At 41.7% G+C, this 21,875-nt stretch overlaps 1 protein-coding gene across 1 annotated transcript in view; it reads right to left on the bottom strand.

Annotated features, from left to right (window-relative positions):
- Positions 1-16,603, bottom strand: part of GAS2 (growth arrest specific 2) — a 32,719-nt gene extending 16,116 nt beyond the window's left edge. The window contains 6 exon segments of the mRNA XM_061566388.1: positions 3,234-3,375; positions 5,455-5,576; positions 8,296-8,639; positions 8,825-9,000; positions 10,705-10,791; positions 16,586-16,603. Coding sequence (XP_061422372.1) covers positions 3,234-3,375; positions 5,455-5,576; positions 8,296-8,443 — 412 coding nt within the window. The 5' untranslated portion in view covers positions 8,444-8,639; positions 8,825-9,000; positions 10,705-10,791; positions 16,586-16,603.
- Between the last annotated feature and the right edge of the window lie 5,272 nt (positions 16,604-21,875).

Below are 21,875 nucleotides of genomic sequence, written 5' to 3'. Positions count from 1 at the left end.
TACTAGTAAAATACGTCCTTGAATGCACTCGTCTGTTGGTGACCCATCAAACAAAACAAGTACCTTGCAACATCTATCCACACCTCCGTGGATTCTCACTATGACCTTCAGACAACTGGCTGGAGTCAAGTACGGAATGTACGGGACCCGAACAGATCTGTCATACATTTAATTCCCTGCAAAGATTAAAGTTATTATTTAACATAGAATAAAGCACCTGTTGTTCGCATGCCAAGGCAGGTTATATTTCAGAGCTGTTGGAAGGCTGCGGAAAGAGTGACGTCATCACTGACCATAACACGCACGCGTGTACTCATTAGCAGGCCATTGGACCTAGAGGGTAGAGTTCAATGCCAAGACGTGCCGATAAAAGACGGTGCATTTCGAAGCCAATTTCAAACCGGTGCATGGCCACATGAAGCGTGTGTGGTAACAAATCCATAGGCATTGCCTTGTTGAGTGCTACATCTGTCATGAGATTTCAGTACCATGCCTTGCGATCCCTCTATCTTGCACACTTGGCAAGAATATTTTAATCTAAAGACACGGTCCAAATTTTAGCCTTGCAATGATGCGTCCCCATTGCAATTCGACGAACTGTCACGATTCGGAGTTGTGATTCGATGAAAGATTTATTTATTTTTGCCACTGTTAATTTAGTGCCTGAAGTGATTGAAGGGGTTTACGGAAACCAATTACACATACAACTTATGTAAAATGAAAAAAAAAATTTTTACACTCGCAATTCTGTGTGCATTGTGAGCGTAAGAATTAACTGTATTCGATGAACTGTTACATGCCTACCATATATCTATTTTAAACAACTGATCTTGTGTAATGCACAAGTAAAGCCCTTTTGCTAATCCACTTCTGGATGAGGGCTCCTCCACACCGTGCATGTTAAAGGGATTAATTGAGCATACTTCACCACACAGGCCGATGCGGGTTGGTGATGGCGAGCTTGGACGTGGGAACATAGAAGTACACTCAATGTGCATTTAAATGGCAATGACTGGTAGGTGTAGAGTATGAGGACTAGATTGTATGAAGGCCCTGAGCTAATGATATTTTTATTATCATTTCTAACAAAATAAATCACCACAAAATATACTTTTGAAATCAGAACAAAAATGTTTTGAAATATTTATTATCATTTACTTTTCAATGTGAAATGTTGTTTTCCTGTGCAGAAGCAAGGACATTACAAACTATACACCCCATGGTCCTCGTCGATTTGGAAACACTTGTGCAAAAGAGCTGCTGCATTGCACCAATATTATCACGCGCTCCAGACGAGTGGGGCAGGGCACCGTGTTTGTCCAGTCCAGGTCTAACCAAATATCACCAAGTTCGAAACACTAATCCTGCTGTGAATGATGCAACTCGGTGACACAGATGATAGAGTTACCAAAAGGGCGTGGCTTTGTGTTAACCTGCCCTCAAAACATAACGGGCCTTTCATTGCACAATACTGCAATATAAAATGTATCCTTATAACTCCGAAAAACATGCAAAAACGTATACAACTACTGCCCACGGCTGAATGGACAGTTATATGGACTATTTATATCACTGCTTTACACTAGCGGCACGAGTTCACATTCTTAAATCAAAGCTGCTTTCACGACCCACAAGTGGTGTCCTTTGTGTTGGCACACATGATCGCGTGGACAGAACTTAATATGGCAAAAAAAAAGCAAGAGGACGATCCCTGTTTTCCATCCAAAAGAATAAAAAAAATAACAACCAGAGGACAGACGAAACTACTCCACTAAAAATGAAGATAATAAATGTGGACCTATCTCACAGGGGGTTTAATTAACTGAAAATAAACGTCTCAACCACCGACAAGCGTGCACACGGCAAACTTACCGATTAAAAATACGTCAACAGCCATTTTGTAGATATGCAATTAAAAACGTGGCCATCGTCACACATTGACCAACAACTCAGCAAAATAAAGACCTGCATAGACCTGTGAACTGCAGGCATGCCATGTCCTCCTCAACACAGCGCAAATCATCACAGACGTGTGACAGTTTACCAAGAGTGTCAATAAAAAATATTAATGCGTAACCAACATCGTCGCAAGGTCAACTCTGCAGGACACTGCAATCGCTGTGAGACAATGACTAAGCAATATGAGTGTTTTTCAGGGGAGCTGGTAACTGTAACTCAGCCCTCTCCACTCATGCCACAAACCTGTCACATTGCTACGGCTGCTTCCAATAAAAAGGTTGTTGCTGCGCTGGCTTCCTGATAGCTTGGCCAAGCAGGATTGCCAGAAATTTCTGTTGACTTCAAAAACATTTTTTGTTACCCTAATTCTTGCAAGCCGGATTTTGCCGACTTCTAGCACAGATGAAGAACCTTTGCTAAACTGTCGCAAGCGGCATAATGCGCAATGCCTTCCATGCAGATAGATGTATCAAAAAGGGCTGATTCTGCAACACACAATGCTGATTCTGCAACACACAATTCAATTAAAACTACTCAGAAATGTTCAAAACGCACTGCTCATATTTCCATTTGATTAAACTCACCATAAATTAAAAGGCTCTTGATGAAGCAGCAAGGTGGCTCAAAGGTCAGAGCACTGAGCCAGCACCTGAGACCATAGGCAAATATCTGGGTTTCATCCACCTGTGATTAAACCGTTTCTCACGTGTGGCGAGTTTATTATGGTTTCAGCCTGATCACCAATGACTGCATTAAAAAAAAACATCATATTAAATGAGTTTGGTAGGTCATTTGGCTGAATTCCAGCATTGAGGGGTAAATGTATCGGGTTGACTGCTATGCTAGGAACATTTCTCTTTAGCTGGGAGTATGGCAAATTGCAGCCCTTTGCAGGGATCACAAAAGTAGCAATGCGACATCTCCTTTCACGGACTGCTCTCTAACAGGCAAAGCTATGCACTGCTCTGCGTAAGTTTGCGAATGGATACTTTATCTTATACCATGATGCTGATAATGCTGATGACACAACATTGGAAAAAGGTAACAAGGTGAGTGAAAAAGACGCGTGGGGGGGGGAGATTTAAAAAACGTGCGCCATTGTTTCAACTGCGGTGCCGTGAGATGGAACCGGCGACATTCGGAGCACAAGTCTGTTATGCTAACCGCTACACCATGGCAGGCACCTCCAACTCCCACTGGGACCTAAGAGAATGGGGGTCATTGTGCCTTGAGTGCAGAAGGTGAAATGGAAAAGGTTCTGCTTAATGCCATACCAAGCCCTTCGGACTCGAACATGCAGGATTCATCGACGCCAGCCTCTCGGCACCAAGCGAGAAAATTGGCCGTGTTGTCCCGTGCAAAGAAGGTCCCAGCAGGGGCGTTGGCTCTGCAGGGGATCTTCCGCCGTGGAAAGCGCTGTTGGGCGGAAAAATGGAAACAAGGCATAGGGGGTGGTGGTGGTCGTGAAAGTGGGGAAATTATTAAATAAACACACAAATGTCCAAAATACATTGCAAGCTCAGAGGAGCACAGTCTAAGATTACATTTTTGTAAATTAGGTTTTAGAATATTATTCTAAACTCCGTGTTCGAGATGACACTTTAAAGACATGAGCGACGCACCCTCCGCGCGTGCAGTTCACAGCTGAAAACACAAAATACTCGAAAACAGCTCAGCCTCGCAGAGGAAAAGGAAACTGGCTTTTTTTGGCACACGTGAGCACATCACTGCAAGTCATCAGCGTGTGCTAGGGGACGAATGGTGCATACTGCTGGCTTACTCGTGCAAAATGTTGGTGTTATGTATTCACAAGGCCGATTTGGGATAGCTGCCAAATTAACTAGATATAATGTGTAAACCAACTAACTTATTATGCAAGCTTGTGGTTGGAAAAATACTTCACAAAGTGAAAGTGACGAAATTCTAATTTTCCAATGTATATATGAGTGAGCAGATTTCTGCAGAGCTGGCGATGGTCATTTTTAAAACGTTATGTTTTTTGTAAGTATGTTGAACTTCTATTGCACCGTACTTTAGCCAACTATGCAGGCAGCAGGTGAATAGACACAAAGCAGGTTTCCAATTCATTCACGTTTCGTTCAATTAACTGCTGTTTATTTAAATACGAATTATTCGGAAAAAATAAATACAGTGGAAATAAATGTCTTTCCAAAAACAGTATTCTACACGCAAACAGGATAAGAATGTTTACGTATATTACGTACTTTATATGTTGTGGAAATATCCTGAGCATGCAGTGAATTAGTTAAGTCAAAATAGGCTACAATTGGCATATTCCATCCAATTACAGGAAGTCGCTGTAAAAACAACGTGTTAATCACAATACAAATAGGCCAGTAATGGTTGTTAAAGCAAAGCAATTCAGTTTTGGAAAAGTATTTGAATAAAACCTGGATAATTTGGATCAAAATACATTTTCTTCACCTACTTATTGATGCAAACCCAGTGAATGCGAATTGCTCTGACGCTGCATGCCTTGGCCTGTGTGCTGTGCAGCTTCCTACAATCAACTGCATTAATTGCGTGGAAAATCTGAACGCAAACACTTCTGATCATTGCCCATCTGCTAAACCTCAATGTGAAACCCAACTCTATTCACCTTCCTATTCTATGCACTTCCTGTTACCCCATGCCCTCAAATTAATCCATGGATCCCATTATCTGTGCGAATATCTGCACTTTTTTTGTGACTAATAGGAATAACCCAGAAGTAGTGCAAATTTACCCTTTAAACAATCTCTCCACTATTCTTTCATTGATAGCAAGTGGACAATGCACAGATAAGCCGAACCACCAATAGTGCCACCCAAAACAACAAAGAAAAAACGAATAACTGCATTAAATATTTCTGTAAAAAAGTTTAACTGTAAACTGGCAAAATGCTGTCTCGTGTAATTTTAGGATTTAATCTAGCATGAATTGTTTAATTGTTTATTGTATTTGTCTGTTTTTTCCCTCCTAAGATTATATGTTTAATTATGTAACAGTTCTCCCTTGAAAGAGACTTATAGTCTCAATGGGATCTCAACATCTTCACCATGAGCTAGCCACTGCTGGATAAAGGGCTCACCACACCATCACCATCCCACATGGTTCGCAAAATCACAATTCATCTCGCTCTTGCAGATGAACTGATCTCACCACTCTTATCTCCATTGTTGGTTGTCCTCCAAGGCATGTTCTCTCAAAGGGGCTACCTTTCCATTAAGTCTGGTCCATCGCCCATGTTACCTCCTTTGGCTACCATTCCATCACCAGCCTCAATCATTCAGCCAATAATCCCGTCAAATGATGCGTAATGCTCAAGCCCATGAATAGTTTGTCTTCAAGATGATACATCTCAGAATTGCGTCTGTTCCTTGATCCACGTATTCAACTTTTCAGTCAGAGTAATTCCAAGCGGCTTCTTTCCACGTTTCTTTATGTACTTGTATGGGTGCTAACCGGGTTGTATATTAAAACTGCTTAACCCACCTTAGTGACATTGTCTGCATAGTTGTTCTCCTTAGCCTTTGCCTGCAGGATGCTCCCAAGGCGGCAGAGAAGGACGCCATTGTCAATCTGCTCCATGAATGTCTCTGCGCGGATTTCCGTACCTGTGTAAAAAAAAGAAGGATAAAAAAATTAACCCGCAAAAACAACGTTTTTCACTATAAATCCTTTATATGAGTGGCATCGGTTTTATTTTATTATTCATTTCTGTTTTTCTTGAGTAAGAGTTTCATTTTTATCACATTGGAATTTTAAATTAAATATGAAAAAAAAATTCCTAAAAAGTTGCAAATTTTGGAAAAAAAATTTCACGGAAATAAATTGTCACGCACAACGAGTATGTGTGCAAAATGTCAGCTCGATTGGATCACGGGAAGTGGGTTAAAAAACGACCGAAAGATTTGCACGGTCGTAAGCGCGCAAGCAAGCAAGTGATCTTAATATAAAGGATTTAAAAATGAATTTAACAATACGACAAACGAACGGAATGGATATAACTCCTAGCCATTATCATGGACCAGCAACAGCATACGTTATCACCAAGGTCAAAGGAATCCCACAGAGGCTCCCGTTTCCGTGAGTTGGGGACATGGTGATGAAAAGATATTTTTTTGTATGTCCAGCTAAAAAATTCATTGTGCTGCCATTGTAAAAAGCGCCTTTGGCAAAGAACTATAAGTGAAAGAGACTCTACGACCATGCGATACCAAAGCTGTTCATTGCTATAACTATCTAATTATGGTACGATTAACGATTAAACGAAAGGTCGAAATAAGTATTACACGAAACATTTTTGATAAACTTTTCTATTTTTTATAAACGCCAATTTTTAAGTGTCAACTCAACTAAGGTTCAGGGTGGGTGTGTTGTTTCGATATAAACCGCACAATCGGTCACATCAACTTTTTCAAAATGTGTCGAAGCGAAGCTGGTTATTAAGAAAATTTTACGTGCAATTAATGTACGACTTCTAGGGATTTCAAATGGCAGTAATCATCAGGGATGGAAAAAGCGGTGTTGTACATAAGGTGCACATTTATTCAACCCAAGTGATTGAGGCACGCAGAGCTGAGCATGCTGAAATGCTGTGTTGCAGTGGTCTGTTTCGCTCCACAGCTCTTGTCAGGCACCTTGCCAAGTCTAACATTTAACACATGCTCCTAACCCAATGGGGAATACCGCTTCCTATGCATAACTGTTCAAAAATTACAAGCAATTAAACCGTGAACTGCACAATGTAAATTCATTCTGACAATTATGATAGCATTAACAGCAATAACTATTTTAAATAACATTCACAATCGCACTATCTTCCAACAAGATTTTGTTTTACTGCTGATCGTATTAGTCATCTTCTTGGTTCTTTCGGTAAAGTCACGTAGAATGGAAATAATAAAATAATAAACATTTAACATAATAAAATAATTCTCACGACGTTTCGGCCACAACGCAAGCAGCCGTCCTCAGGTGAAGAACAGGTCTGTCGAGAAGACAGTCTTGAACGTCGTGAGAATTATTTTATTATGTTTATTTTCATTATTTTATTATTCCATTCTACGTGACTTTACCGAAAGAACCAAGAAGATGAATCCCTGCAGTCACGAAAGCTTTAAATCGAAGGTATTAGTCATATTGAGTTTATAGACTTTTAATATCTTAATGTTGAACAGCATACCTAGAACTGAAGCTCTGGTGAACAGTTACAAGATGTTATTTAAACACAGACACTATGTTCAAGTGAAAAACGAGTCAGAAAAAGCCTCTTCAAATGTAGGGCAGTGAAACCCTACTGAAGACAAGGGGTTTTCAAAATTTTGAATCTTACACATGCAACCCCACAAGCCTCCCATAAGGGAATTCCTGTTCACATACGCTGACGAGCACACGTACATTCATGCACATGTACGCACACACACACACATGTACAGGCACATGCAGTACTCCCTTTACATCTTTACTTACAGCTGGTAAATGTGAGAAATGGCTTGCAGAGATCATAAATTCAGGCAGTGTTTAAAATCCCTCCGCATGAAAGAATTTCAAATATAAATAAATTAATGCAGATGTTAGGGCTTACGTTACATATTTGACAATGACACAACTCAAGTGCAACACTCAACATATCAATCGAGGCTCTTGCGAATACAATTTCAATAACCTCCTGGACTCAGCCAAAAACTTTTAAAACGTCAACTTACCATCTTAAAAATAACTGTGGATGGAAAGGAATACACAATACTTTGGCACACACTTCAAGGTTGAGAAGTAACTATTCTTCCTCAAGTGAGAGTATATTCTAAAAATGTAATTCCATCAATCAAGGAAACTTGCAAATGTCATTAATTTTCATGATTGTAGCCATCTTGAGTGATCAGAGAGATAAATAATGATTATATGGAAAAGCATTGTTTTGAAATCATAAAAGGTTAAGGTTTTCACAAGTGTAGGTCTTGTTTATAATTTCTGTAATTACTCCACAGAGATTAAATATCTATACGTTTATGCATTAAGTGCTAGTGCCTGTACACATTTAAATCGGCACTTAATTTCCATAGACCGCAATACACTTAATGACTATACTGTAATCAAAGTCCATCAACAAAATCTTATCAGAGCTACTTTTCCGTACATGGTCAACTTGGCTTAATGACATCCATTGTTGATATCCCTCGAGGACAATGTCATCAGTAGGCCTCATTATAATTTTCATGCCGATGATAACAGGCGCACACACATACGTATGCATGTTGAACTTCGTTCGCACTGCACGTAGTCAACCGTGTGCTGATCGGAGGCGCGGTTGCTTTAAAGGGCATTACTCACCCAGAATCTCGGTGAGCCACATGGCGAGGTCCTCCTTCATGGGGATGAGGGTGGCTTCGTGACGGCTGGCAAGCCACTGCTGGTACGTGGCCATGTCCGACAGGCCTGGGCGGCTCTTGGGGCCACCAGGGCTGTTGAGTCCATTCATCTCCACGTTTGCAGTCGACTATTATCTTGCCTTCGCCACAACGAGGAGACACTTCTTTTCGCTTCAACGGTTGCGACGAGAGCGCCTGCAGGGTAATGTCGTCTTTTAGCCGGGCGCGGGTTGAACTGGAGTTCCGATTCGAGAACGAAGTTCTTCGCTCACCAAGCAGAGACTGCTGAGCTGCACCGGTAGACTCCTGCAAAAGCAACGGGCATGCTCTCTCTCTCTCTCATCTGGCGTAAGGAAGCATGGCACACCTCCCGAGAAAGGCAGCTGCTCTATGAGCGTCTCCCAAGTTCTGAAATTTGTTCGGACATGCCGTGAAACGAGAAACGTGATGCAACACAAACACCGTCTGCGTCGACGACTTGCTTTGCATACCTGGGCAGAATCACACAGCTCAGCCTTTCAGAGACTCCGGGACATGGATGGTCTGGTAGAGTCGACTTTATTTTTTCTTAAAGAAGCTTTTCTCTCTGCGGACATACTTTGCTCCTGTCTGCTTGGCTCTTGTCCCGGTATTTGGATAACTTCCTTTGTTTCGAACGTCAGAGAACCTAAACCAGATGTACATAGACGTGCAGAGATCAACCATTAGTATCAGGCACAGCTGAGCCTGTCAGTGACATCTGCTGCAACCGAGACACATTTAAAATATTCAGAAGCTTAAGAAGATTACAGCAGCAACCAGAACTATTCTCACAATTATGTAAATGTGTTGTTTTCAATAAAAACCTACACAAAATGTATTCATTTAACTTCTGTTTTTAAAAAAATTGCTTGAAAAACTACTTTGTTTTAAATTAATTCGGAAAACATTACTTACCTTGTTAATTTAAGCATTAAACACAAAATATTATAACCAGAGGCAATAATATTAAATCAACTGTGCGACCAATACATTATTGTACACCGTCTAATTGAATGGCTTGGTCAAACCACTCGCGAGAAACACACTGCACTGATTATTGGTGCGTCCACCATCTGAAACACAGATCAGTGCACGCGAAACACAGCCCTGGCTGTAACCGGAGAGAGTGTCCCAACTCAGTAGGGGGGAACAGATTTTTGTGCCCCATCACATGGTATCTGATGAAGCCAAGGGATACGCGCCACACAATGAGCAATAACAAAAACCCAGCTTACACACTGGGGCTATTTATCTCAACCACGAACACTCAAAAGTCTGATTCAGGAGGGTCATTCTGTCACAACATCGAGAGTAATAAGAAATACTAAAAATTGTGTGTTCCGTGAAAGAAAATGTACCCTCGCCCTCTGGTTCAAATAAGGAGCTCATTATTATACCGCATATGTATTAGAAACTGCGTGCAAAATCTTCCTTTGTGCAGATGTCAAGAGATTGAAGTTTCGACTGCACACAAATAAAGATAAAAAATGCACTGGTTTATTTTGCAATTCGTGATTTGACTCAATTGCCGCGTAATAAACATTTTTTTAAATGCTTATAAAGCATATATGCAATTAGTTTCAGGGTTGCAGAACAGCTGTTAAATTAAAAAATCAGGACTCAAAGTAACCATTGTTAAGTGGCCGAAAAACATGAAACACAAACATTTTATGCATTTTGCATAAAAGTGAAAGGTTGCTCTCAATAGTAGGGCCATGTTCAATGCTCCGGTGTGAAATTATAGAATGGAGCACACTGTTCTAGTAAGTTAAACTTTGGAAGTGAAAAAACTCAAAATATTATGGCATTAAACAGGAAGCACTGTATAGAAGCCAACAAAAATATACAATGTGCTAAAAAGCCAAAGGCTTTTCGAGAAAATAATTTTCGAAAATACGTTTGGGTTTTGAACTTTCAATATTTATCATATAAACACAACAATATTAAATGAGCAGTAATTACATAGATAACATTTTTAAATTGTGCAAGTATCTTGGCTTACCTTATGAGCACATTCCAGAAGACAAGTTAAAAACGTCATACGCACTTAACTCTTGCGTACCCAACACCTACAAACTCACGTGTGTAAGAAACGCACAGTAGCGAATGGCACATCACGGTCTATCTACTACAACAGACTAAAGACTCGGGCAATGAATTTTGCAAAACTACAATACCAACTGTTATGTTGAATACGATCCACAGCCGATCTCCACACGGGAAAAGACATATTGGCAGTGAGCCATCACAGAAGGTTATGTTAACACTATACAGTATGAAAAGAATGGTTGTTACTGTGCTACTGCTGCCCAAATCCAGCCCGCAAGACCCCATGATGGGCAGATCTCACCAGAGAGAGAGAGAGCGGCGTTCTTCAGTGCGGAAGTTAAGCTGGGGGCCCCAGCTGTCCAGGATGGTCTTTCTATAAGCAGTCCAACTGGTAGGGACAAAAGAAGTGGGGGCAGTGGTAAGAGGTGGAGGCAGTGGTAAGAGGTGGCCCATAAAGGGAGGCCCCCATAGGATTGGGTTGGGGACACCTCTGGCTTATTACTCAACACTGGCAGATGCACGTACCGCCTCTTCAAACTCACATTTAAAGATGCGGTACTATTTTCACGTTGTTATTGTATTCGATTATATCATAAGTTGGTATCCCCCAATAAAGCTGCCCACGCTGCAAAACAGCGAGACTATACAGATAACTATGTAGCGGCCCACATACTGATGCGGCAACGTGCTTGCTGTCAGGAGTATTGCGGTACACTTCAGCGTGTGGTTGGTGGGGGGTGCGATTAAGCACATGGAATTGCTTGGGGAGCAGCCAATGTCTAATTTATTGTTTAACCTCAAGAGCAACTCACCACAGCCATGATAATGGTCAGTGTGTCTGTTTTACCACGTGAACCAAGCAGAGTAAAATACTGCAGCGTTACTTTACTTCGTACACTGAGTGAATGATTTACAAATACATTTCTATACATTTCTCTGTTGCTTAGTCCTCTGTAGGAAGGCCCTATTTGTAAATTGTATTCATTATTAGTAGCATCAACAGCCCTTTGCCATAACACAGGGATAAAGCCTCCTCACATGCCATCAGAATCAGAAAGGGTTTTATTCGCCATGAAAGTTCGCACAGACAAGAAATTTACTTTGGCCGGAAGGTGCATACATTCAACATTTAGGATTCTTAAATCTTAAATAAGTGGCGATTTAAAGCTTTCGTGACTGCAGAGATTCATCTTCTTGGTTCTTTCGGTAAAGTCACGTAGAAGGGAAGTAATAAAATAATAAAAATAAAACATAATAATTTGATTTTATTATGTTTTATTTTTATTATTTTATTACTTCCCTTCTACGTGACTTTACCGAAAGAACCAAGATGCTTAAATAAGTGGTTTACAAGTCTAACTACTAAAGGTACAAGTCTAACTAATACTAAGGAACTAAAGTATGTAAAAATTGAATAAAATAAAATCTAAAATATACAATAGCTATAATATACAATATAAAATTACAAAAATGCAAATAGGGTAACATAGTGCCAATATGGCAGGGTGTCATTATGCAGATATTGTGTTAAAGTCAGTTTGAGCGTTAAAGTCAGTTTGAGCCCCTGGCCTTGTTGAAGAGGCCATGCTGGTCATTGAGGTTGTTCTGTCCATACTTCACCAAGCTGGTCAGTGTAGATGTATTAAGTGGACAGGGAACTAATCACTGGTTCAGATGTCATTCGCAATTGATGTTAGCCATGACCAAACACGTGCAGCGTCTCGATATAAAGCTTTCGTGACTGCAGGGATTCATCTTCTTGGTTCTTTCAGTAAAGTCACGTAGAGTGGAAACAATAAAATAATAAAAATAATACATAATAAAAAAAAATATTTAAAATAATATAATAAAACATAACCATTATTAAATAATTTTATTATGTTTTATTTTTATTATTTTCTTATTTCCATTATACGTGACTTTACCGAAAGAACCAAGAAGACGTGCAGCGTCATTACTGTGCCACCACTTCACCTCTACGTACAAGATAAAACAAAAATCAGATAAACCTCTGGTCTCGGAGATTACCATAAAACTCGCACACCTGCCTTCATTGCTTGTCGAGTTATTGTAGCCAAAGGCTTAACGGCTCAAGAGTCTTGAGGTGCAACAGGGGCGTGACAGATACACATGGAATGTGGATCGTACCATTTCCCAAAGGCAAAGGGATGCTGCCCTAATTCTGCTGTGAACAGATCTGGTGTGAAGTAACGCCAATCCATGCAATCATTGTGATGGATGCAAGAGTTTTCATCTACACGCTGTGTAGTGTGCTATATATCATTGCATAAGCAATGTTTGAGGGGCAAAATTGCCAAACACGGAATGATGGATGGTGTGAAGATTTGGCCTGTGGGGCTTTACAAGTATTTCAATTAAACACACCGAGTTCGTGTGCATAGTCAGCAGCTCCGTTTCTGCTATAGGTAATTACTTTAGTAAAATTGCAAGGTTAGTCGTGTCATAGAAGTTGAAATCCCATTTTTTAAGAATACACGTAAAAAAAATGTTTTACAAATGAATGCGCCGACATCGCTACCCAGGGCTTCCTTACAGAGATTATGTATTCCATTTTCCTGTCATCAGGATAGCAGGCAACACATTACTATACACTACAATAGGTTCCCCGGAATATAAAAGTGAATATAATTTGCAAACGAGACCTGGAAAACAATCACTGTGGTCGGACATGGTCAAATATACTGCATTTCATTCAAAAATACTTCTCTCAATGAGTCCTTCCATAGTCAGAAGACCACTACAAGAGAATACATTCTCATGTGCTCTCCGATGGTTACAAAAATAAAATAAAACCTTCATCCAAAGTACTTTCTCATTAATGTGTAAACGTAGTCCAGGTTCATGGTTTCATATCCTAGGCTTGTGTTCGTCATCCGAGCATCAGGATTCTCAGTCCAGTTTCTGCGTGTAGGGTGTTCATGGTACAGCGTGTTGGGTGTTCATGTGGAGTGCACCATGAACACCGTCTTGATAAGGAAAGTGTTTCGGTTTTAAAAGAGGCTAAATATGTATCTAATAATGTATTTTACCAATTTAAACCTTTGAATGCTTTTAACTATTGTGTATCTCAAATTGTAATGATTTAATAATGTTACGTTTCCTTGTGAAGCACACGGTGACGATTGAATTCTGAAGGGCGCTATATGAAATAAAGTTCAGTTGATTGACGAATGAGGCTGTCATATGGCTAAAGAGTGTTGCAAGTGAATGTATGTATCTCTGTTCGGTTCTACAATATATCTCAATGTCTTACACAGGCTTTAGAATAGTGGATTTTTATTATTATCGATATAATTTCACCTGATTACCTAAAGCATATTACTAAACTAACCTCAAAGTGATTCTGTTATAGTTAAATTACAACATTTAAGTCAATACATCTTAATTAACTATTGTAAATAAATAATATTGCAAGTTTATTCAGTTTCACACGTAGGCTTTCGCGACCAATATTATCCATAAGAGGGGTCTGTTGGGTTAGATAAGTGAATGCACCTTAAATTAGGCGCTTATGTGGTTAAATGAAGCACTTTAGACGGTGGTGCAGTATTGAATGCACCAAGCTATGAACCAAGTGAATGGAATTCAAAACACAAATGATGGCTAATATCAGCAGCGAGTGGTATCCGAATTGGTCCTGAGCACTCCCTTCACCAACCGGGATTGACCAGTAAGTGAAGTATGGTCAAACAACCCCCCCCCCCCCATGACAAAAAGGCATGGGAAAGGCTTTCATCCAGCAGAGGATTGACAATTTATAAACTTTATTCTTAAGACTCGCAAGCGAGTAAATAAAGGACATTACATGGTTATCTTCTGGTCAAATAAAGGAAATTATTGTACAATCAATCTCAATGCACTCTTATTGTTGAACGAACCACTTTACACGATCATTAAACTTAAACTCTCAAATGGTTAAAACAAGGGTTTGCTCATTTATCTAAAACGGTTAAAATGTCGTCCAAACAATGATCAATGTGCAACTGCCTTAGTTACATAAATTACTTGAAGCTCATTAGTCTCAATTAGGCTTACCCTTAGTAGAATAGGACATTTTACAAGGTGGGGAATCTTAATAAGTCTCTCCCATTATTAAATAACTAACGATTAATTTTAAATTAATAACTAAATAAATGTACAAGTTAAACATTTTTATTATTTTACCAGGTAAGGCCCACGTTGTTGGAAATTCCACGTGCTTATGGCAGGCATCCGAGTCAATCTACAGGACAAGCATTACTCTTTGGTTTTTTCGGTAAAGTCACGTAGGTATAAAATAAAATAAATTAAATCACGACGTTTCGGGCGCAACACAAGCGTCCGTCATCAGGTCCCACCTTGTGTTGCGCCCGAAACGTCGGGATTTAATTTATACCTACGTGACTTTACCGAAAGAACCAAAGAGTATGGATCCCTGCAGTCACGAAAACTTCAAATCCAGGACAAGCAGCGTTGCCTTCCCGACAGCGGGACTGATTGTACAGACCCTGGAGGGAGAGATGGATGGTTGACGGAGTAAACCCCCAAACCTGGATCTGAAATCTCTGAAACCTTCTTCCATTGCGAGTGGCTCCGCTCTACTGCGAGCAGCAAACATCACGACTATGAAGGTGAAGTTACAGTCAGCTCACACGGCGTGTGGCAAATCATCCAGCCGTGGGCCGATAAAGGGGCCCCGATCCACAACTCAGGAGGAGGACATCACAGCGGCGATACACTACTCCGGCTGCTCCTGACACGGTGTGTCTGGCTAGACTTGACCCGAATAGTGAAATTGTATTCCGTTGCTCTGCCATCTCCATCAGCCACACGAAGGCAAGACCCGCCACCAACCAGGCAGATGCAAGAGGCTGATATCTCGTATTCAAACAAAGGCACAAAAACACCGGCTCGACTCTGGCTCAGGTTTTTTTTACACATTCCTGCGGAGGGAGCTGGTAGGAACGTTGGGTTGCTCGGTCAATGGCCAGGGTCAACGGCAGCGTGGTGTATTCCGCAAATATGCCCTACTGTGAGGGCGAGCACAAGCCGGCGTGAGTAGGTTAAACGTTGAGTTTTATAAGGGCACCACGGGGTGACCAGCCCCTCCCCACCCAGCCCCACCCCTCCCCACGCAGCCCCACCCCTCCCCACGTAGCCCCTCCCAGCACCCAGCCCCTCCCCACCCAGCCCCATCCCTCCCACCCAGCCCCTCCCCACCCAGCCCCACCCCTCCCAGCCCCACCCAGCCCCTCCCCTCTCCACCCAGCCCCACCCCTCCCCTCCCAGCCCCACCCAGCCCCTCCCCACCCTCCCCTCTCCACCCAGTCCCACCCCTCCCATTTGTGGATGCACGAGGGACGGACGGACACAATAATCCCCTGTGGGCTGGTGTAACCAGGAGGTTCCTACCAGTAAGAGATTGCCATCTCGAGCTACGCAAACACGCGTAGAACACGCGCCGAAGTGGGCCATCTAATGTGCCAAAATCCACGCGGGGAGACGATATGCCGACAGATACGGGCGATAAGAGGTGTTTTTGTTTGGGTTAGATGCGTAACTATAATTGCTGTGTCGTTAACCCCGCCGCAACCGGACGCAGCCAATTAGTAAAGTTTCGTCATGTAAACAGAGCATGTCAATCAATGCGTTACTAGGACAGCACACCGGGTGATGATGCGAGTGGTTACTTATGACGAAACGTCGTAATCTGATTGTAACTGTTGTGGATGTTGGTATCCAACACACAAGCGCTGTAGTAGTAACTCAATGGGACCCACGTCCTGTTTACGCGACAAACGTTTATGATCTTCTTGGTTCTTTCGGTAAAGTCACGTAGAAGGGAAATAATAAAATAATAAAAATAAAACAATAACATTGTGGGAATTTTATTTTTTATTTTATGTAAAATTTTTATTATTTATTACTTCCCTTCTACGTGACTTTACCGAAAGAACCAAGAAAGATGAATCGCTGCAGTCACGAAAGCTTTAAATCGAAACCTTTACGAGTTGGCAGTATCGGGTGGTGGCGGGTTGAACGACACGACATTTGCCAAAATCTAACCCCTCCCCCCCAAAACAACAACCTTATAGTATGGCTACTATTTGCTCACGAAAGCCTAACGAACTACTAACTTGCTGCTGCTGCTGCGTGTTAAACAGAGAATTAGAGGAACTCACTCACCACGCCGGCCTGTGCCCGACTTCCCGCGCCTCCGTTTAAACCCGGAGGGGCTGGCAGGAGCTAGGCCACGCCCCCCCCCCCGCGATGACGTCAGCCCACGGAAGTGGCTACGGCGAGTCGCGCGGCTCGGTCACGCGCAACTAAAAGCAAACGCGTTTATGGACGGCCCCTAACCTCTATGGGGAGGATACTTTTGTTCAATACAATTGTAACATTTTGCTTTTTTTTTACGAACAAATACGATTGCCTCTTCCTGAAGATATTCGCGTGGCTGACGCTGAGTGTGAAATCGATTTAGTGCCATCGAATTAAAAAACATCCTCCATGCAAAAAGCTTTTGTTTGGTGTTTTAACATCTTAACACCTGCTTTATTGCCAGAAAGGGTAAAACCTATTGTTATATAGTACTGCAGTTATACTGAACATGGTAATACTGCATCGTATTTGCAGTAGTGCACATACCAAACACATTCATGCGGAGGGAGCTGGTAGGAACGTTGGGTTGCTCGGTCAATGGCCAGGGTCAACGGCGGCGTGGTGTATTCCGCAAATATGCCCGACTGTGAGGGCGGGCACAAGCCGGCATGAGTAGGTTAAACGTTGAGTTTTATAAGGGCACCACGGGGTGACCAGCCCCTCTCCACCCAGCCCCACCCCTCCCACCCCCCACCCAGCCCCACCCTCCCCACCCTCCCCACCCAGCCCCTCCCCACCCTTCCCTCCCCACCCAGCCCCTCCCCACCCTCCCCACCCAGCCCCACCCTCCCCACCCCTCCCCTCCCCACCCAGTCCCTCCCTGCACGATGGACGGACGGACACAATAATCCCCTGTGGGCTGGTGTAACCAGGAGGTTCCTACCAGTAGAACTCGTTCGTCAATGACACAGCTTGAGAGCCTCTGGCCTCGCTACCTCGACTGAAAATAATAGCCATGCCCTGAATGTGTCAGATTAAATGTGGTTGTTCAACTTTATGGCTGTGGCATTGGCGACTCTGGTTGTGCCATATACTGTACTAACTTTACTACCCGGCTTCGCCCGGGACTTGGATTCTTGTTTTAGGATTAATTTTATATTCTCCTTATGTTAACTGAAAAACCTTGAAAAAAATGGATGTTTGCAAGAAAGAAAAAAGCCGAAACAAATTGATTTTACTAAATCTGATGTTTTTCACTCAATGGAATTCAACCTTAACCCACTTATACGGAAGGGGCCGTCCATAAATGACGTCACGCGATTTTGGACGATTTTTGACCCTCCCCCCTCGTCCCACGGCGTCACAAAAAGTCAAACCCCCTCCCTCAAATATGACGTCACAAAGCTTTGAACCCCCCCCCCCCACACAAAATAAACATACTTCAAATCGCTTCAAAATATTGTCATTGTAGTGCGTATTGAATGTGGCGCTGCACTGATGTTGTTGGAGGAATTTTTTTTTATTAAAAAGTATTTAATTAAGTGGAACGTGTTGTCTATATTCATTTAAAGTTGCGAATTTTGATGTGACGTCACATTTCTCACCCCCCCCCCCTCCTCGTCACACATCGTCACAAATGTCTGACTCCCCCCCCGCTAGGTGCGTGACGTCATTTATGGACGGCCTCTAAGCCACTTCGTTGAGCTATCATTTGTGATAGCCAGTGGGCCTTACCTAGTCAAATAAAATAATATTAGGATTTAATATCATGGGACTAATAGTTTACTGTCCTGTAGATGTGCTTTCTAGAGCTCCCTCTAGTGGAAGGCATTTCGCGAGGGATGGCATCAGCAAGAAATTGCAGGGCTGCACATTTACCATTTATTATCCACGGAACTTATGGCAGGTGTCGACCTTCCAGCTCATCAGCAGAGGCAGGCTTGTTAAACAGACACTGTTCTCGACAATAAAGGTTTTTGGTGGGTTAGATCGCCTAAATATAAATGTGTTGTTAAACCCGCCGTGACACCCAACAAAGCCAATTGGGAAGGTTTATGACATTCTTTGGTTCTTTCGGTAAAGTCACGTAGATAGAAAACTAAGAATAAAAATAAAGTCAATAAAAATAATAACAAAAAAATACTCATGTAAACTGTCGCCTGGTTCTTAATCGGAGTGAGTGTACTGGCAGTATATAAATATAGAATGTAGCCTTGTTATTAAGTTTGGTGAGTGTACTGGCAGTCTATAAAGTAGACTGTAGCAATGATTATTAAGCTGGGTGAGTTTACTTGACAGCCAAAAAGTCACCACATTGTCATGCTTATTTTTTCAGGGATTTTTGAGAATCTTAATTTAAAGCAAACTGACATCTATCGGACACAAAAACACATAAAATGTATGTTATAAAAGCATGCCATTTATTTGGAGCAATCACAAAAACAGTTTTTCTCAACAGCAATTGAGCAATACGTATGCAGTAAATAAAGCAATATTTTCTGTACCACAGTGACCTTTTTCTTACAAGAGAATGCCCTGCAAAATACTCATTTGATGGCTCAACTACACGGTTCAAAATATCTCTAGCAGGATCTGCTGATGCTGTGTTGAGCACTAGAAGCCTGCTGGTGCAATCACGGTGCTTTATTTGCAATATCAGTGGATATGTATTGCGCCTGGGATCTTGCACGCAAGTGCCAGGTAATGAGGAATACACTTTTATAGTTCAATATCAAGCCGCACACTCAAAACAAAAAACGCATGTGTAGAATTGACTGGCATAGCAACCACAAGGAGAGGCATATTCCTTTTTTTTTGCAAATGCTTGAAATGTTGCATCAGCAGCCTAAGTGTCCACGAACATTCATTCTCACGAGAATGCCATTACCAGGAAATGTGCACATGTTTTGAATGGATGAAATCAGAATGCAGCCCTTGTTCTATTTGTGTAAGGATAGCCAGTTCTGCATGGTAGGTGGTGGTGGAGGAGGCTGTTAGACCTGTCAATGTACTACGGCTAGTTTGGCGTACACTGCCTTTTACTGATACTTAATTTGAGTCGCGTTCGACAAAAGGGCTGAGGTTTACGGCAGCGATGCAAAGACGATGTTATGAATATTGCGCGAACATAGGCAAGCCAACAGGTACAACGAATCCTGCAAACCTCTCGTGAGGAGATCGAATACGCTCCACAGACAAAAGCATTTGATCAATACAAGTAGGCGGGAGGTTGACGACGGGCGTTTGGCCGATGGACTGGTTTCCGAGACTCATCGATTAACATCAATTTAGGAAAGGAAATCTAATTATCTCTCACCCCAAGGCGAGGAACAGCAAGTAATCATCGCCTGCGATGTTTTCCTTTCCATCTGCTGCTCGCCTGTCTGACTCAACCATCTGCACCACCTGCTTGTCCTTCTGCACATACCTACGACGTACACCTCACAAGAGTAGCTGGACACATTGTGACAGTTCAATCTTAACTTTGGAGCTTTCGTGACTGCAGGAATTATTCTTTGGTTCTTTCGGTAAAGTCACGTATAAAGAAAAAATAATTAATAAAAAATGCTTTTTTGTTTTGAGTGTGCGGCTTATTTAATTTATTATTTTTTCTTTATACGTGACTTTACCGAAAGAACCAAAGAATAATTGTGACAGTTTTTTCATGCCAGTCCATAGACCTACATTACGTGATATACGTATTGGTTGCATATTAGATCAAAAGCCAGTGAGTCGCGTGAAGAGGCGCTATGGGCATAACTGAAACGCACCGGATTTTCTCTTCCATGTTAACCGTGAAGGCGAATACCATCTCCATCAAATAATGCCCTTATAACGCAGGGAGATGCAGCCGTGGCACATTGATCAGCACATGCTGTAATGTTTCCAAGTGAAAGAGGATTGGCTCTTGGGCCTCAAGAGAAATTGGTTATAAGGTCAGTAAAGTGTCTGGCATAAGAGCATGGGGAGCTGTCTACACACTCAGAAATATTCTTCACTGCCAATGCTGAACTTCTGCAAGGACAATTTGTGCACTATTACGGAAAGAGAATGTGATGAACTGTGGGGAAATAAAATCCGAAATTACGTGTGAAATCAGAATACTGAAATAGTGGCCAATGTACGCGGGGCCAACAATACTCATGAGGAATCATTTACATTCTCTGAAATGCTCCCACTGAAAGTGACACCATATGAACGCCAGAACAACGCACACTCATTGAGCAATCGAATGTCCTAAGTAGAGCTTTGGCTGTGAATTGTAAAATGGTTGTACAGGATTAGATAGCAAATACACGAGGGAAACTGCAGTGGCGTAATAGTTCGTATACGAGGTTTGCAATCCAGAGGTCACCGGTTCATTCTCCTTATGTGGCAGCTGAAACAATGGGCTTTTTTTAACCCCGCTGCCCCTGTCCACCCAGCAGTATGAACCAATATACCCATTCGTCAATCGGCAGGCTGCATGTGGTGGGGTAAAGTGTGGGTGTACGACCACTTGTTCCAAGATGTCTGGCCAGCATGATAGTGTAAATCAGAATACCATCCATTAGGGGGCATTTTTCCAGCAGTCACATGAGCAAGCAATTATAGGGCTGCACTTTTAACTTTTTTTTTACATCTGGGTGCTAAAGAGTAAGGTTTACGCCTGCAGGTTTGTAAACATACAGATTCATGCAGATTGCCAGTAGTGGTACAGCAATTGTAAGGCCAGTAGAAAATGTTGTGAAGCTGGTGAACTTTAAAATTGGTCTCCTTCAAAATGTGTTTCAATATTGTAATTGTAAATTAGTGGAAGTGGCTCAGGTATTCTGCTCCAAGGATGCAGACGTCACGACAAAAGTAACTTAGAAGAGTAAGTTAATTAAATGAAAGATCCATACTCTGTTAATTTAATACGGCAAAAGCAACACACTGCGATTACGTAGCAATCAAGTAATTGCACTTATATTTTAAAAAATAGGGTAATAAAAATATATATTACAGTGTTCAAAAAATAATCGGACTCTATAATTATACATTGCATATAAAACACACAGGTCATAGGTATGTATCGTGCACATTTGGAAACTATATTTCTTATAGCAGAATAGTTAAAAAGACATCGTAATTTTTTCATGACTCGCCTGAAAACTTACATTTTAAAGTTGACACTCCGAGAACGTGGCACTTTTCACGACTCTCAGGACTTCCACGTTACCAATTTAACTGACAAATTCTTTGCAGATGTGTTTCATTTCACCAGAGTTAAATTCCCAACCAGGGTTAACAACTTAACATAAGTGGCGAGTGATAATCCAAACCTGTTCCTGTTCCCCTTTTTAACCAAACCGCACTGACCAGCATGGTGAAGTATGGTCAAACAAACCC

Source organism: Lethenteron reissneri, chromosome 37, assembly GCF_015708825.2.
Source record: "Lethenteron reissneri isolate LAM-NWPU_2019-01 chromosome 37, ASM1570882v1, whole genome shotgun sequence".
In the NCBI taxonomy this organism is placed as follows: domain Eukaryota; kingdom Metazoa; phylum Chordata; class Hyperoartia; order Petromyzontiformes; family Petromyzontidae; genus Lethenteron; species Lethenteron reissneri.
This window is presented reverse-complemented; position numbering and strand designations above follow the sequence as displayed.